Source organism: Oryx dammah, unplaced genomic scaffold (genome assembly GCF_014754425.2).
Source record: "Oryx dammah isolate SB20612 unplaced genomic scaffold, SCBI_Odam_1.1 HiC_scaffold_5, whole genome shotgun sequence".
Taxonomy (NCBI): Eukaryota; Metazoa; Chordata; class Mammalia; order Artiodactyla; family Bovidae; genus Oryx; species Oryx dammah.
The window spans coordinates 12,407,743-12,424,914 of NW_024070189.1; the positions used below are offsets into that span (position 1 = coordinate 12,407,743).

At 34.3% G+C, this 17,172-nt stretch overlaps 1 protein-coding gene across 2 annotated transcripts in view; it reads left to right on the plus strand.

Annotated features, from left to right (window-relative positions):
• Positions 1-17,172, plus strand: part of CHD1 (chromodomain helicase DNA binding protein 1) — a 72,034-nt gene that overhangs the window by 29,632 nt on the left and 25,230 nt on the right. For both annotated transcript variants that reach the window (XM_040239358.1, XM_040239359.1), the window contains exons 8-23: positions 83-308; positions 476-576; positions 781-959; positions 1,829-1,956; positions 2,823-3,039; positions 3,688-3,777; positions 4,657-4,847; positions 5,537-5,725; positions 6,996-7,158; positions 8,008-8,160; positions 10,075-10,146; positions 10,949-11,098; positions 13,823-13,971; positions 14,353-14,449; positions 14,563-14,658; positions 16,127-16,303. In XM_040239358.1, coding sequence (XP_040095292.1) covers positions 83-308; positions 476-576; positions 781-959; positions 1,829-1,956; positions 2,823-3,039; positions 3,688-3,777; positions 4,657-4,847; positions 5,537-5,725; positions 6,996-7,158; positions 8,008-8,160; positions 10,075-10,146; positions 10,949-11,098; positions 13,823-13,971; positions 14,353-14,449; positions 14,563-14,658; positions 16,127-16,303 — 2,378 coding nt within the window. The remainder of the gene's footprint in view (positions 1-82; positions 309-475; positions 577-780; positions 960-1,828; positions 1,957-2,822; positions 3,040-3,687; positions 3,778-4,656; positions 4,848-5,536; positions 5,726-6,995; positions 7,159-8,007; positions 8,161-10,074; positions 10,147-10,948; positions 11,099-13,822; positions 13,972-14,352; positions 14,450-14,562; positions 14,659-16,126; positions 16,304-17,172) is intronic.

Consider the following 17,172-nt stretch of genomic DNA (forward strand, 5'->3'; position numbering starts at 1 on the left):
TTTCTGTTTATATTCTTGAAATTTTGAATTGAAATACTTCAATAACAGAATCACATGGAAGTATTGTACATTTTTTTTTCAGCTACTGGTGCTACTACAACCATCTATGCAGTTGAAGCAGATGGTGACCCGAATGCAGGATTTGAAAAAAACAAGGAACCAGGAGAGATCCAGTATTTAATTAAATGGAAAGGATGGTCACATATCCACAATACTTGGGAGACAGAGGAAACCCTTAAGCAGCAAAATGTTAGAGGAATGAAAAAATTAGATAATTATAAGAAAAAAGATCAGGAAACAAAAAGATGGTATGTTTTATGTTGGAGTTAAAAATTAGTGATGCTTAAATTCATTTGTTTCAGCTTCTTCATTATTCAAACTGATTCACATTTGAATGACAAGATGGGAGATCTTGTGCTATAGATGGGATTTAGAGGAGATTTTTAACTTTGTTCTTGGGTTAATAATCCTTCAGGTTGAAAAATGCTTCTCCAGAAGATGTGGAATATTATAATTGCCAGCAAGAACTTACAGATGATCTCCATAAGCAGTATCAAATAGTGGAACGAATAATTGGTTAGTAATAAATGATTCTAATTAAACATTTATCTTTCCATGCTTGAAGTCATCTGAAAACTTAAAAGTTGCTTGCATATCAAATACAGTAGCTTGCTCTTATAATAGTGTAAACCAGATGGCTTATTTTTACTTGTATAGTTTTTACCAAGAATTATTCTGTGGATAAAATTCAGTGTAAAATATATCTGATTTATCTCACAGCTCATTCCAATCAGAAGTCAGCTGCTGGCTATCCTGATTATTATTGCAAATGGCAGGGTCTTCCATACTCAGAGTGCAGCTGGGAAGATGGCGCTCTTATTTCAAAAAAGTTTCAAGCATGCATAGATGAGTATTTCAGCAGGAATCAGTCAAAAACCACTCCTTTTAAAGACTGCAAAGTGAGTATTGTTTGCCATTTTAAATTATTGAAACTGTATTTATGCATCATAAATATTACAAGCCCACATAGAGAGTTGGATCTTGATTTCATACAGGCTATAGGAGAGAACTATTTGGATGGTAGATCCTACAGGAAATGATATTCCTGTAATTGCTGTGCCATTTTAGATGTGGCACTGTCTTCTAGCCTTGGTGACTGAAACTTGTGTCAGAAAGATAATAAATTGGTGGTGGCAGTTGTGGGGACTGGGTTAGGGAGGTCAAAAAGGGAGAATTTCTTGGAAACTAGATGTATATATATGCTTGATTTAAAAGGTAGTGAATATTATCATTGATGATAGGAAAGGAAGAGAGGGATGTCCCCATAAGAAAGTGTCAAGGACTGCCTTGCCTAATACTTAAAAGTTACTACTGGTGATAGTTTGGGGCCTGTGTACTACTAGAATTTGTTTTCTTATTATAAGATTTAATTAAATTCATAATGGTAATTTAGAAATGAGAAATCAAATGGAAAGTTAAACCACTTTTATGTTTTATTTCTAGGTCAGGGCTGGAACTGTGGTTAAATGAATGGATTTAACATAGCTTTTACTTGTGAAACATGTGAGATCCAAGTATTTCAGCAAGAACTCACTTTCATTTCAGCAATGACCTCTGTCATTTTTTGTTCTGAAAAGAGACCAGAATATTTCACTGTACATTGTTAGAGAAAATAGACTTCTTTCAGTCCTTATGTATATTTTGTCATGGAATTTCTGAGCATGATGATTTGAGATGAAATTTTCAAATTTATGGTAAAAGCTGAGATCTTCATCTTTTAATATTTCTTATGTTTAATAATTCATGTTAATATTTGTTTCTACAAAAGGTATTAAAACAAAGGCCAAGATTTGTAGCCCTAAAGAAGCAGCCATCCTATATTGGAGGACATGAAGGATTAGAATTAAGAGATTATCAACTGAATGGTTTAAATTGGCTTGCTCACTCTTGGTGCAAGTATGTATATTTTGAATTGTTTATTTAAAAGGATAAAATTTTTACAAATGTGGGGTTTGGAAAAGATTTCCACCAGCATAAAGGATAAGACTCTCTGGTATTTATATATAGGTTTTTGAATTGTCTATTATATAAACAGTTGTTTAGTTGCTCAGTTGTGTCTAATTCTTTGACCCCATGGACTATATAGCCTGCCAGGCTCCTCTGTCCATGAGATATCCCAGGCAAGAATACTGGAGTGGGTTGCCATTTGCTTCTCCAGGGGATCTTCTCTGCCCAGGGATCAAACCTGTCTCTGCTACTGTCTTGGCAAGCGGATTCTTTAGCATTGAGCCACCAGGGAAGCCCTGTATAAATAGTACTTCTTATATTAAGAACTTTTTGATTGTTGCAATATTTAAACGTGTTTTAATTGAAATTAGAATATGTATACATTGTCTCACAGTGTCCTGGACTGTCTTCTTCCAGTTATTTCTAATAGCCAGTTTGGCTTCTGTTTTTCTCTTCCTCTCTCCTGTGTCTCCTACTCTCTTTTTGGCAGTGTAGGTGACTAGGGTGCAGTTTTTTTTGTTTTTTAAATTTTAACATAGCTGTAGTTTTATCTGGACTCTACCACTTGTAGATGGATTGTATCCTTATCTCCATAACTTACTAAATAATTCTGATAATTTTTAAGCTGCTTTTATGTTCTAAAATCATAAACTCTCTCTTATACTATTATAGTTAATAAAAATGCATATTGTAAATAATACCTATCAGATTAATCTGATTTAACTTCATATAAATTTTTACATGGATTATGTATAAAGGTTACTTATAAATTTGACTCTTTATTGCATACATGATTTCTGTTTTTCATTTTGCAGAGGTAATAGTTGCATACTTGCTGATGAAATGGGCCTTGGAAAAACAATACAGACGATCTCATTTCTGAACTATTTGTTTCATGAACACCAATTATATGGACCTTTTCTGTTAGTAGTACCACTCTCCACTCTTACTTCCTGGCAAAGGGAGATTCAGACATGGGCTTCTCAAATGAATGCTGTGGTTTATTTAGGTGACATCAACAGCAGAAACATGGTAAGTTGTTTCACCACAAATTTAGAAATTTAGACAAACTCATCTTTGAGGACAAGTCTTTGATTGGTCTTTATAAAGTCTTAGTTTCCAGCATTAAACCTGTTACATAGTAAGATTCATCACATGTTTGATTGGCTTAATAATATTTGTATTAGTGTTGTTATATATTTTTTTTCCTGCCTTATAAGTTTCAAATATACATGAAAGCCTACAGAAGAATGTAATAAAATCTCTATGTCCAACTGCACAGTTTTAACTCTTACCTGTTTTGTTTCATCTGTCCCTCTACATGATACTTTCCTCCCAATTATTGTGAGGCAAAGCCCAGACATTTTATCTACAAAAAAGAAATCACTTTTGTTTGGTCAAATGAGAAGTTCCTTCAGTGAAAAGCATATATTAAAAATTTGGCTATTAAAAAAATGTGGCTATTTTTTTACGGAAGATTTTGATATGCTGGAGCATTTATGTTTTACTTATAAGTAAGATCAGTGTAGCTTATACTGTATAAAGAATTGCTAAAGTTTTTATGCATAAACATATAGACACATTTTTTGTATTTTGAATGAATTTTACTTCAGATACTCAAGTAAAAGTATACTTCTAAAAAATGTTTGTTTTAAAATTGTCTTTGAAATTTCTTGATAGATAAGAACTCATGAATGGATGCATCCCCAGACCAAACGGTTAAAATTTAATATACTGTTAACAACTTATGAAATCTTGCTGAAGGATAAGGTATGTATTAATCTGTTTTTCTGCTTGGTGTATATCAGTTATTCCTTTATATTGTGGATAGGATGAAAAGATAAACATAGATCAGTAGTCACCAGATTCAAAGTCTGTGGGTCAAGTCCGGCTTCTCTGTTTGTTTATTTTTTTATGATCCTTGAAGTAAGGTTGATTTTTACATTTTTAAGTGTTGTAAATACAAACCAAAGGATATGAAACCAGCTTGATATAGTGTCTGTTGATTTGTAAGGTCTCTAAAGAGGAGGAAGGATCACACTACCATTGGGTAAATGCTTTGTAGCTATTATCTTCTTTAATTCTTCATAATTACTTTATAATACACTTCTGTCCCTTTTGTGAAGAAAAGTCAGGTCTCAAAGAGGTTGATGAACTTGCCTCAAGTCATGCAACTTTTAAGTAGCAGAATCAGGCCCGTCTCCATAAGTCAGAGACCTTTGTGTATATATTGTAAATAAATAATTCATAAAAATCATAGCAGTGAATTGTAACTACACTTGGAGTTAGACACTATTCCAAATTTATTTTCTCCAAATTAACATTAATGAGGTTTTTACTGGACTTAGTCTATAAACATTGTTTGTGAAATTTTTTAATGACACTATAGTTTTTATTTTCAGTATGTAAGGTAGTAAAAACTTTCACTTGATGATTATACTGTTTTTCTAATGGCTGAGTTAGTCATGGAAGGAACTTTGGTTTTCATTCTGAGTTACTTGATATGAAGATTCCAATAAATTTTAGAATAGTACATAATTTTTATTTGAAATGTTGAACATAGGTTTATTTTTAAATTTGCCTTATTTTAATGATTTGAATTCCATTTTTCTCTCAAAATATTAACTACATTCTTCTGTTCATTTTAAGGCATTCCTTGGAGGTCTGAATTGGGCATTTATAGGTGTGGACGAAGCACATCGATTAAAGAATGATGACTCTCTTCTGTATAAAACTTTAATAGATTTTAAGTCCAATCACCGTCTCCTTATCACTGGAACTCCTCTGCAAAACTCCCTCAAAGAGCTCTGGTCTTTGCTACATTTTATTATGCCAGAAAAGTAAGATAAATTAAGATACAATTTTAATGTTGGTTTCATTTGCTAAATTTAGCAGGAAAGTAATTAGTGTAGATAATAAGGTCAGAAGGAGGTTTTATTGTCTCAAACATTAGATCAGAGATTATTAAGAAAAAGAAATGGGATGGAATAGAATTTGAAATAATATTTTTATTTAATTTTGTAAATAAATAAGCTTGAGCCATGGATAATAAATTATAACAGTTGATTTTGCCTGTTGTTCAGAATATCCATTTCTTAAAAATGGAAATAGTATCATTCTTAAACAGTAGTAATAACAATAACAAGGTATTGTTAGAAAATTCCATTTTCTAATAATTTTAGGCAAAGCAGACTAAGATAAATAAGTTGTCCAAGGTCATATACATATTTTCTTTCAATAGATGTATAACTTTCTTTGAGAAATATTTTAGTGATAATTACTCCCATGCTTGAAAATATTTCATCTTTATTTAATTCAAGGAAAGTAAACAATTTTTCATAAAATAGCTTATATTTTACATCTGTAGATATACAGTAGATTTCTTGGAAGGATACTTATTAGAAGTGATTAATTTTAACTAATTTTTCCCCCCTAAAATCTGTATTTTGTTTATATCTGACTATCCTGTAAAATATCAAATGCAATTTGACTTCTTTTACTGATTATTCCATTTGCTTAAATTTTTAAGGTTTTCTTCCTGGGAAGATTTTGAAGAAGAACATGGCAAAGGCAGAGAATATGGTTATGCAAGCCTCCACAAGGAGCTTGAGCCGTTTCTGTTGCGGAGGGTTAAGAAAGATGTGGAAAAATCTCTTCCTGCCAAGGTTGAACAGATTTTAAGAATGGAAATGAGTGCTTTACAGAAACAATATTACAAGTAAGCTGTAAACAGAGCACATGTTCTGAGGTGCCCCCTAGCCCCGATTGAGTCTTAGAGAGCAGTAGCAATTCTTGAATTTTAAAATAGGTTTATTGTATGGCATAGTGAGGCAGAGAGAGATTTAATGGCATGTCTAAGATCACGGGTGATGTAAGACTAATTCATCTTATAGCACATCATTAATTGTGTTTCTTTATTTTGTACTATGTTACATTATAGAAGGTTTCTTTTTAAGTTTTAGGATTGCCATGATACCAAGGTATTATTATGTAATTCTGATAATTATGTTATTGACAGGTGGAAGTGGAAGCCAGAGAAACAAACTTAGAACAAAATTTTAGGCCCCTCTGCTTTTTGAAAAATGTTAGTAAATCATATTTTTTATAATTTATATATGTTGAATCTGTATAGTAACACTTAAAAGAATCAAAAAGAAGTATCCATCCTAGTTTCTGTTTAGACATTTAGTTGCATAAAGCTCTGCTTCATGCATTTGAACTCTCAGAAACATATTTTATGATAAATGTATAAGTGCATTCACTTTAAAAATACACTTACTACATAAATCTTACATTTTTCTTATGGAAAACTTCAGACCATATACAAAATAGGATAATATAATAAACTCCATCACTCAAGCTTGGTCTTCAGCTCATAGCCAGCTACCTTCACTTCCCCTATCCTGTCGTTTTGAGACAAATCAGATGAAATTGTTTCAAGTTTCTGGGAAAACTAACCTTGTAAAAAGGAAGAAAATAAAAGATGTTAGACAAGGTAAATCATGGTGAGAGGAAATGTTATGCATAATTTGCAGTAATAGCCACTTATGATTTATCTCTTAAGTTGCATGTGTATTGTGTAACTATTTTAGAGAAGGCAGTTTGGCTAAACCAGGTATCCTCATGAGATGTGAGGTATCTGCATTAGTTGCCCAGCATAGCAAAATTTGTTGGGAAGTTAAGATAGATTATAAAGTTGACCATTTTAAAAATAAATTTTGGGGTAAAGGATTAATGCACTGTGCACTGTTAATTCACTATGTTATACTAAGCCTTTACTGTGTATAGTTAATGGTTCAACTAACTATGGGTTGTCACGGTCTTATGAATAAGGTTCATTTAATTTTGTGAACAAAGTTTAGTCCTTTGTCTTTGGAGTTGAACTTCATAATGGTGCAGTTTTACTTTGGTACTTAATTTTTTTAGTGATTTTAGAATTCATCCTGGTAATTCTGCTACATCATTTTCATAATCTTTTTTTTAAACAGGTGGATATTAACTAGGAATTACAAAGCCCTCAGCAAAGGTTCCAAGGGCAGTACCTCAGGCTTTTTGAATATTATGATGGAGCTAAAGAAATGTTGTAACCATTGCTACCTCATTAAACCACCAGATAATAATGAATTCTATAATAAACAGGAGGCCTTACAAGTAAGAATTTTAAAATTTTATTACTTCATGGTAAAGCAAAATTCTAAAAATGTTTATTTCAGCTTTAAGTGAAAATGCCACAATGTTTAATATATTGCTTAGATGTTCCTTTTGGTTAAAGGTGTATTTAAATAATGGTGCTGCTTATTTTTTAGTGTTTTTTATTTTAAAGTTATAATTTATCTGTTTAGTCATTTTGATAAGTTTTTTAAAAAGCTGATCTAACCATGGTCTGTCACACTTTTATCCAGCAAAAACCCCTTAGTGTATTTTTTGTTGTGAAAAAAATTTCACTAATAGTGATTGTGCTGAATTTGTGACATGGCAAATGGTAGTCGTAAGGGCATCTGGACCTTGGATCTTCCTCTTCCTATCACTTCTGGAAGACAAGAGTGTGAAGAAGGCACAGTTGTCATCCAGCTGTAGTATTGCTTTGAAGTGCTGTCAGCGGCATATAAATTAGAAGACATTTCTCACTCTTTCAAAACCTTTGATTACTTAGTTGTTTCTTCTTTCAGTTTATTAGTTGTCACTTAGTTGTTTCAGCTAAGAATTTTGGAGAAATGGTGTGATATCTAACAAATAGAGTGAAACGGTGCCTTTTTTTTTTTTGGTCTCCAGAAAATGCAGCAAAACCTACGTGCTAAATGGCAAGGAAAATTTAGCTTAAGTCATCGAACTAATTGATCAAGGTTCTAAAAAATTTTGAAAACATAAATAATTTCAACATTATGAAAATTAAAAATTTTAATTTAAAATGAAAAAACTGAAGTGTTGTGAGACATTTGTTTCATTTGATACAGTTCTTTTAACATGTTATAACAATTATAGTTTATTGTTTCCTTATAGCACTTAATCCGTAGTAGCGGAAAACTAATTCTTCTTGACAAACTGTTAATTCGCCTAAGAGAGCGAGGCAATAGAGTTCTTATTTTTTCTCAAATGGTGCGGATGTTAGATATACTTGCAGAATATTTGAAGTATCGTCAGTTCCCCTTTCAAGTAAGCATTTCATTTTGTCTTTTTTGTTGATTTACATTTTGTCTAATCCCTGGGCATGTTTGAAATTCTTTTGTACATGAAGAGTAGATTTTATATAACCTATACTCTTTTTAAGAAAATAGATCTGTTCAAAAATTTTTGTCATTATGCCTTTTCTTTTTCTTGACTTTACATTTAACAGCAAAACAGTTTTTCATTGTGTTTCTCTTCTACGTTCAAATTAAAGGGGCAGCCTTATGTATTAGGCTTTAGTCTGAGGAAGGATAGGAGAGAGCATTACTTCTGGTGTTACCTGAACTGTTGCAGATTCTGAAGATTGTATGCTCATACTTATTCTAGTGCATAGTTTGCTGAATAAAAATACGTGACTTTAGAGAATATACCAAAGAGCAAAAAAGGCTTATATTCCATCTATTCAATATTTTGAAATTCATTCAATATAATTACAGCTAATAAGAATGTTTGGGCTTCCCTGTTGGCTCAGTGGTAAAGAATCCTCCTGTCAGTGCAGGAGATGCTGATTCAATCCCTGGGTTGGGAAGATCCCCTAGAGAAGGAAATGGCAAGTCACTTCAGTACTCTTGCCAGGGAAATCCCATGGACAGAGGAACCTGACAGGCTGCAGTCCATGGGGTCGCAGAGAGTTGCACATGACTCTGACTAAACAACAGCAGATATGATGAATGTTTAATAGAGTCAGTCTTAGTAGTTTACATCTAATTTATTTAATCCTTAGAGCAATTTTATGAATAATACCTGAAACATAGCAACTAGCATATGCAGCTAATAAATGATGTGTATTTAGTGCAGACAGTAAAGTAGAAGTAGAATTATAATGATGAACCTCATCACACATAATCCCTGCTCTGTTGGAGCTTACAGTCCCATGTGGGAGACAGACATTAAGCAGGTAATGAGAAATAAATGTAATGTTATGACTCTGGTAAGTGCTATGAAGAACAGATGTTGGGTGATATCAACATGATTGAGATACATCTAGTCATTTAGGGGGAAAAGTAAAAAGAATGAAAGGTTTTACTAGTTGTAATTTTTCATGAAAAACAAACTTGGTACTTTAAAAAAGCTTTTGATTTTGGACTTCTCTTGAGTAGCTAATGTTTAGTAAACACTCAACATAGAATATGTCAGACACTGTGCAAAGTGTTTTACTCTGTTCTGTTGCTGCCTGAAGGAAGCAGTACTTCCTGTGTTCATTTACTGAGGAGGAAACTGACAAGGAAAAAAGGCAAATCACTTGCTCAAGGCACTGGTGAGCAGTAGAGACCCTCAGACGTGGGCTGTTCAGCTAGAGCCCGTGGGGCCCTGAATCAGTGATTCTCATTTAAAACAGAGGGCTTTTGCTGAATTCCTCTTACAGTTTCTGACTCAGTAAGTCTGAAATGGGTCTCAGTAATTTGCATTTCTAAGTTCTGAGGTGGCACTGATATGTGGGTCCGTAACCACACTGGACTTGAATCAATCAGTGCTTTTTTTAAAAAAAAACTGTGGGCTCTAACCCATTAATGGATCTGAGGATCAGTTTAATGGGTTGTTCAAATATTGTACTAACTTTTTTTTTAATGAAATAGATAATAAAACAATGAGGGTATTTCACAGTACACTGTGTCATGAAACTTGCTTTGAGTGTATACTGTGTACTCATTCACATGTGAAACATATTCTTATAGTGGGTCTCAGGTAAAATGACGGCCAGTGCTATTATTTACTATTAGCAAAAGTAGTTCTGGTGGTTAAGAACGCAGACTTTGGAGACAGATTGCTTAGGCATTACTTTCCTACCTTTAAGTACCTTCTGGTCTTATCAAAAGCAGTACTGCTTTTTTGTACTTGGTTTTAATTGCTTTTTAAAGTTTTGATTCTGTTACAATGTAGTATTTTAATGTTCTATTCCAGAGATTAGATGGATCAATCAAAGGGGAGCTGAGGAAACAAGCTCTAGATCATTTTAATGCTGAAGGATCAGAGGTATGAATGCTTTTAAAATTGTAAATAAATTGTTTCAGTCATTATTTTAGTTACAGTTTTTTAAGAAAAGTGTTATTGGTGGTAGCCAGTTTTGATTTACAAGTGAGGTTTTAAAATCCATATTATCTGTTAAATATGAGGAATTTTACCCTTTTGTATCAATACTGTTTCAATATAGGACAGTTAATTTGCTTCTAAATAAACTAGCCCGTTTTGATTTAGAATTCTTTATGAATTGTTGTTTATTATTCCCATATATATTTATATTGGGGAGTCTTGTTTACTGGCTTTGCTAGATACATTTTATTAGTAATTTTAAAACTATGTTTCACTTTTATTGGTAAAATACCTTTTAAAGAACTGTGTTAATCTGCTGCAGTGCTGGGCCTTCCTTGCTCCACACGGGCTTTCTTCAGTTGCAGGAAGCATGGGCTGCTCTCGCTGAAGCTTGCAGGCTTCTCCTTGCAGTGGTTTCTCTTGTTGTGGAACTGGGGCTCTAGGTGCGCAGGGTTCAGTAGCCGCAGCACAAGAGCTCAGGGGTTGTGGCTTACAGGCTCTCGAGCACCAGCCCAGTGGTTGCAGCGCACAGGATTAGTGGTCCCACAGCATGAGGGATCTTCCCTCTCTAGGGATCAAACCCATCTCTCCTGCATTGGCAGGTGGATTTTTTTTTACTACTGAGTCAACAGGGGAGCCTGGTAAAATACTTTTAAATTCAGGAATTCAGTTAAAAAATTCTCATATTGATTATTCACAGTCACAGTTAAGAATTTAAAATTGTGCCTTTTATATTTCCTTATAGGATTTCTGCTTTTTGCTTTCCACAAGAGCTGGAGGTTTAGGAATTAACTTAGCCTCAGCTGACACTGTTGTTATATTTGATTCTGATTGGAATCCACAAAATGATCTTCAGGCACAGGCTAGAGCTCATCGAATTGGGCAAAAAAAACAGGTATTTTTTATCCTTACTATACTGTTTCAGAGTCTTTTTTATCATCAGTGTTTAGAATTTATTTTGGTTTATCCTTCTTGTTGAAACATGCATATTGTTATTGAACAGGTAGAGTGCTGAGGAGCTTGAGTTTATCAGAATCACCTGGAAATTGACAGAACTGAGAAAACTATGCCTGAATAGGATCATGTACTCTTTTTTTGATTATAATTCTGTTCACAGCTGTAGAATATAATGTGTTTCATTCAGTATATAAATATATATATTTAAAAATATTTTCATATACTTAACTATTGAAAGGGATTTTGCTTTGTACATTGTTCCTTTCTTGTTAGCCGTGTACCCATAGGACTCTCCTTGCAAAATAGCCATTCTCATAATTTTTGTATAACTCTCTGGGACAGTTGTAATAGCCCTTGAAAAAAACCATCTGTCATCTTTTTGATATCTTGGTCCTTGTATTTTAATTACATTTACCTCCATCTGGGATAGTGCCTGAAACTTCTTCAAAGCAGGAGGTGATGAACAAGTAGCACAAAAAGGCTTAGTACATTTTATTTACTTTGTAAACATTCATATTTTCTACTGAGAAATCCATAATATAAAACGAAAAAAATGTTTTACACAAATAATTGTCATAAAAGAGAGGGAAACTTGAAACAGGGATGACAACAAGCCAAGACAAATTATAGACTGTTAAAAACGAGAAAGTGAAGAGACAGGATATTCTTACAGGTGAACTGGGCCTAATGTATTTGTGAAGAGACAACATTTCTGTGTTATGAATGAAATGGGGAAAAGTGATTAATTGCACTGAGAGATATCTCCTACTTTGAAATCCTCAACACATAGCTAGACAAAACATTCTATTTATGCTACTTAAAGACTTTGGCCACCACATCCTCTAATACAGGGTAGAAGAAAGAGGAAATATTAGGAAAAAAACCACTAAGACAAAATACTATAGAAAGCTGTGTGGTAGACCTCTGGGATGAATACCTGAATACAATCACAAAATAATGAAATCAACTTTCTTTTCATTGTGTTAAAATTCTTTTTTTAATGTAAGTATATGTGTGAAGTATGTTTCGTTATTAACGAGATAGATTATTATTTCATTATTGATGACATATAAGATTCCTATGGTTCATGTACTTTCTATTTTAATAGTCAGTTCAGTCGCTCAGTCGTGTCTGACTCTTTGCGACTCCATGAATTGCAGCACGCCAGGCCTCCCTGTCTGTCACCAACTTCCGGAGTTCACTCAAATTCATGTCCATCAAGTCGGTGATGCCATCCAGCCATCTCATCCTCTGTTGTCCCCTTTTCCTCTTCCTCCTGCCCCCAATCCCTTCCAGCATCAGAGTCTTCCAGTGAGTCAACTCTTCACATGAGGTGGCCAAAGTACTGGAGTTTCAGCTTCAGCATCAGTCCTTCCAGTGAACACCCAGGGCTGATCTCCCTTAGGATGGACTGGTTGGATCTCCTTACAGTCCAAGGGACTCTGAAGAGTCTTCTCCAACACCACAGTTCAAAAGCATCAATTCTTCAGTGCTCAGCTTTCTTCACAGTCCAACTCTCACATCCATACATGACCACTAGAAAAACCATAGACTTGACTAGACGGCTTTGTTGGCAAAGTAGTGTCTCTGCTTTTCAATATGCTATCTAGGTCGGTCATAACTTTTCTTCCAAGGAATAAGCATCTTTTCATGGCTGTAGTCACCATCTGCAGTGATTCTGGAGCCCAAAAAAATAAAGTCTGACACTGTTTCCACTGTTTCCCCATCTATTTCTCATGAAGTGATGGGGCCAGATGCCATGATCTTAGTTTTCTGAGTGTTGAACTTTTCACTCTCCTCTTTCAGGTTCATCAAGAGGCTTTTTAGTTCCTCGTCACTTTCTGCCATAAGGGTGGTGTCATCTGCATATGTGAGGTTATTGATATTTCTCTCGGCAATCTTGATTCCAGCTTGTGCTTCCTCCAGCCCAGCGTTTCTCAGGATGTACTCTACATATAAGTTAAATAAGCAGGGTGACAATATACAGCCTCGACGTACTCCTTTCCCTATTTGGAACTATTTAGACTCAGGATAATTTAAAACAGTTTTAAAAAATCATTTGGAAGGCTTAAAGGGCACAAGATAATTTGTCATTGTGCCAAAATGTCCAGTTTAATGAAGAATGCCTGATATTCCAGGTTCCAGTGCTCTAAATGCTGGTGAGCCCAATCACTGTGAAAACTAACAGTGGTCCCTGAATGGGGGTATTGTGTGATATAGAGCCACTGACTTTGAGAAGCAGGGCAAAATCACTACACATTGAGTTTTATCTTTTGCAAAGCTTTTTTTTGTTGTTAATGGCAGAGCTTCATCATTAACTTAAAAAGTAATTTGTGGAGTTTTAGGTTGTATAGAACGATGAAACAATCAAAATTAAAGGAACGGGTATAAGCTTGTCATAAGTTTACCACCACCCCCTTTCCCAGCTGAAATATAATTTAAAAATTACTGTCATTCCTTTAAAAAAAGAAAAAGCAATCTGACCAAAGTATAAGGAAGGATATATAGTCTCAAATAATCTTTAAATTGAGGGAGCTTTTTTGCTTTTGACCAGTGAAAATTTCATGTTGGAAGAATTTCAGGCTGTAACCAGTATTTGGGCATTTAACATTAGCAGAATGAATCATTACTGTGCTTTAAATTCCATTGTGTATCTTTACAGGTGAATATTTATCGTCTGGTTACGAAGGGATCAGTTGAAGAGGATATTCTTGAAAGGGCCAAAAAGAAGATGGTTTTAGATCATCTTGTGATTCAAAGAATGGACACAACTGGGAAGACAGTACTACACACAGGTTCTGCCCCTTCAAGGTAGTTACTTATCTCTTAAAAAAAAAAAAAAAGTTGTTACATAAGCATACTATGCTCATTTTTCCAAAATGTTACATAGTGTAAGCAGGTCACTGATACTGTATTTAGTGTTGTTGTTTTATGTTTCAAAGCACTGAGCTAATTCCTGGTCAGTGGCATACATTCAGTGAGTGCATGGTTTCACCATTCTGATTTTGTAATCTTGGGGGAAAGCCCTAGGCTTCAAGTTCTTTAGTATGTATACTAGTAATCTTTCACTTTTCTAACTATGTCATATTAACTGTTATAAAGGTGACTACGCCAATAATTCATTAAAGTGCTATGTAAATGTTAAATTTGTGACTGTTAGTATTAAGTAAATTTTGTTTTTTCTAATTTTAGTTCTACTCCTTTCAATAAAGAAGAGTTATCAGCCATTTTAAAGTTTGGTGCTGAGGAACTTTTTAAGGAGCCTGAAGGAGAAGAACAAGAGCCCCAGGTTAAAAAAAAAAAACCTTGTCTCAAAATGTGTCTATTTAAAACTATAGATATAAAATGTATATATCTTAAAACATAATAAAGCATATTTAAAGTAAAGATTTCTTTTTCTAGGAAATGGATATAGATGAAATCTTGAAGAGGGCTGAAACTCATGAAAACGAAGCAGGACCTTTAACTGTAGGAGATGAATTACTTTCTCAGTTCAAGGTAGATTTTCTTTTTGAATTTTTCTTCATAATTATATAAATGGAGAAGGTGGGATTTGTCTTTTGTCATTTCGTATTTTATTCATCTTTTTTTAGGCAGGATCAGCAGGGTAATCTTAAAAAATGCTAAAAACATCTTTGTCTTAAAATTTGCAATGATGTATAAAAATTTTTCTTTCTTCTTCTGACAAACCAGCAGTGAGTGACATGATTTGAAAGGTACCAAATCATTTTCATAACTGAAGAGTTTTAGCTGATTTTTATTGCAGCAGTTTTTGACATTAGATTAATTTAAGCATTATCCCAACTAAGAAAACACAAGTAAATCAGACAGAGTAAGCAGTAATACTGATAGATATCCCTGGGTTAGGTGATTTAGTTGCTAACTCATATCTGACTGTTGCAACCCCATGGACTGTAGCCCGGCAGGCTCCTCTGTCGATGGATTATACTGGCAAGAAGACTAGAGTGGGTATTCATTCCATTCCTTTCTTCAGGGGATCTTCCCAACCCCAGGATTGAATGTGGGTCTCCTGCATTGCAGGCAGCTTCTTTACCAACTGAGTCACCAGTGAAGCCCACCCCAGGTTAGGTGCAGCCTAAAAGATTGCAGGGAGTCTTAAAGCAACATTAAGTCAACCAGCCCCAGAGTAAGGTGTGTGCCAATTGTTTAGCATAAAAAAGCAGATTTCTCTGCATCCTAGCCATTTTCCACGAGCTGAGGTTTTTAAGGATCAATTAATGTCATTCCTTCATTCAGCAAATACTTACTGAGTACCTGCAATGTGCCACACACACAGAGTATAGTTTTCTTGTCTTTCCAATTACCTGTAAGCTTTAATGTCCCAGTATTGGCAGCTAACCTTAAAGAGTGCTTTCTGTATACCAAACTCTGCACACTTCTTTAAGTGTATTGTTATTTAATCCTCACAAAAGTTAGTATGCTGTTACTAGCTTTTCTTTTTTAGAAATGAAGAAACTAGCACTTAGGGAACCTAAATAAATTTATCTATGGTCTCCGAGCTCCTTGTGTCTTGTCATCAACTCTTCAAGTACTTTATTAATCATAAAAATAAGAATATCGGGTTGTTTTACAACACTTTGTGTGTACTGGACTGGTGTGGTAATTACTACAGAAGGTGATTTAGTGTGATACTCTATAAATTTGTTGTTACTCTGTTAACTTCCCCTAGTTCAATTATAGTAATAATTTTGTTGATCAGCAGGGCAAAAGAGAATCATTCCTGGAAGATAATTCTTAGAAGTCATTTGGTTTGATCTACTTTGACCTCATAAAGAAATAAACTTACCTTAGCAATCATATTTGGTTTAACCCGTAGTCATATTCATTATCCTAGGGCTATTTGTTATCTTATTCTGATATGTTTCGTCCTTCCTGCTAAGAAAGAAAAAATGTAAGGATGAATAGTTCTTTAATTTTATTCTGCTAAAATTCTGGAATTTATCAGGTTGCCAACTTTTCAAATATGGATGAGGATGATATTGAGTTGGAGCCTGAAAGAAATTCAAAGAACTGGGAAGAAATCATTCCTGAAGATCAAAGACGACGATTAGAAGAAGAGGAAAGACAAAAGGAACTTGAAGAAATTTATATGCTCCCCAGAATGAGAAACTGTGCAAAACAGGTGACTTTTTAATTTAAAAGCTGTTTCTGTATTATAAAGAGTATTTACTCGTGGACTGTCTTTTTAATGAGAAATATTGGTGCTTTTATTGTAATGTCTTCATCGGATTTAATAATGCTTGTCTCATAAAATTAGTTGGAAAGTGTTCAATCTTAACTGTAACCTAAATTTTATAAATATACAACTATCAATATATTTTTCGAATGAGTGTGGTTGGTTGTTTCTAGAAATTTGTTCATTTTATCCAAATTGTTGAGTTTATGAGCATAAAGTTATTCATAATAATACCCCCTTACTATCCTTTTAGTGTTTAAATAGGGTATTTAGTGATTTCCCTTTTTTTCATTCTGTTCACGAAATTAAAAGATACTTACTCCTTGGAAGAAAAGTTATGAGCAACCTAGACAGCCTATTAAAAAGCAGAGACATTACTTTGCCAACAAAGGTCTGTGTAGTCAAGGCTATGGTTTTTCTAGTAATCATGTATGGATGTGAGAGTTGGGCTGTGAAGAAACCTGAGTGCTGAAGAATTGATGGTTTTGAACCATGGTGTTGGAGAAGACTCTTGAGAGTCCCTTGAACTGCAAGGAGATCCAACCAGTCCATCCTAAAGGAGATTAGTTTTGAGTGTTCATTGGAAGGACTGATGTTGAAGCTGAAACTCCAGTACTTTGGCCACCTGATGCAAAGAGCTAACTCATTTGAAAAGACCCCAGTGCTGGGAAAGATTGAAGGCGGAAGGAGAAGGGGATGACAGAGGATGAGATGGCTGGATGGCATCACCGACTCGATGGACATGAGTTTGAGTGAACTCCAGGAGTTGGTGATGGACAGGGAGGCCTGGCGTGCTGTGGTCCATGTGTCGCAAA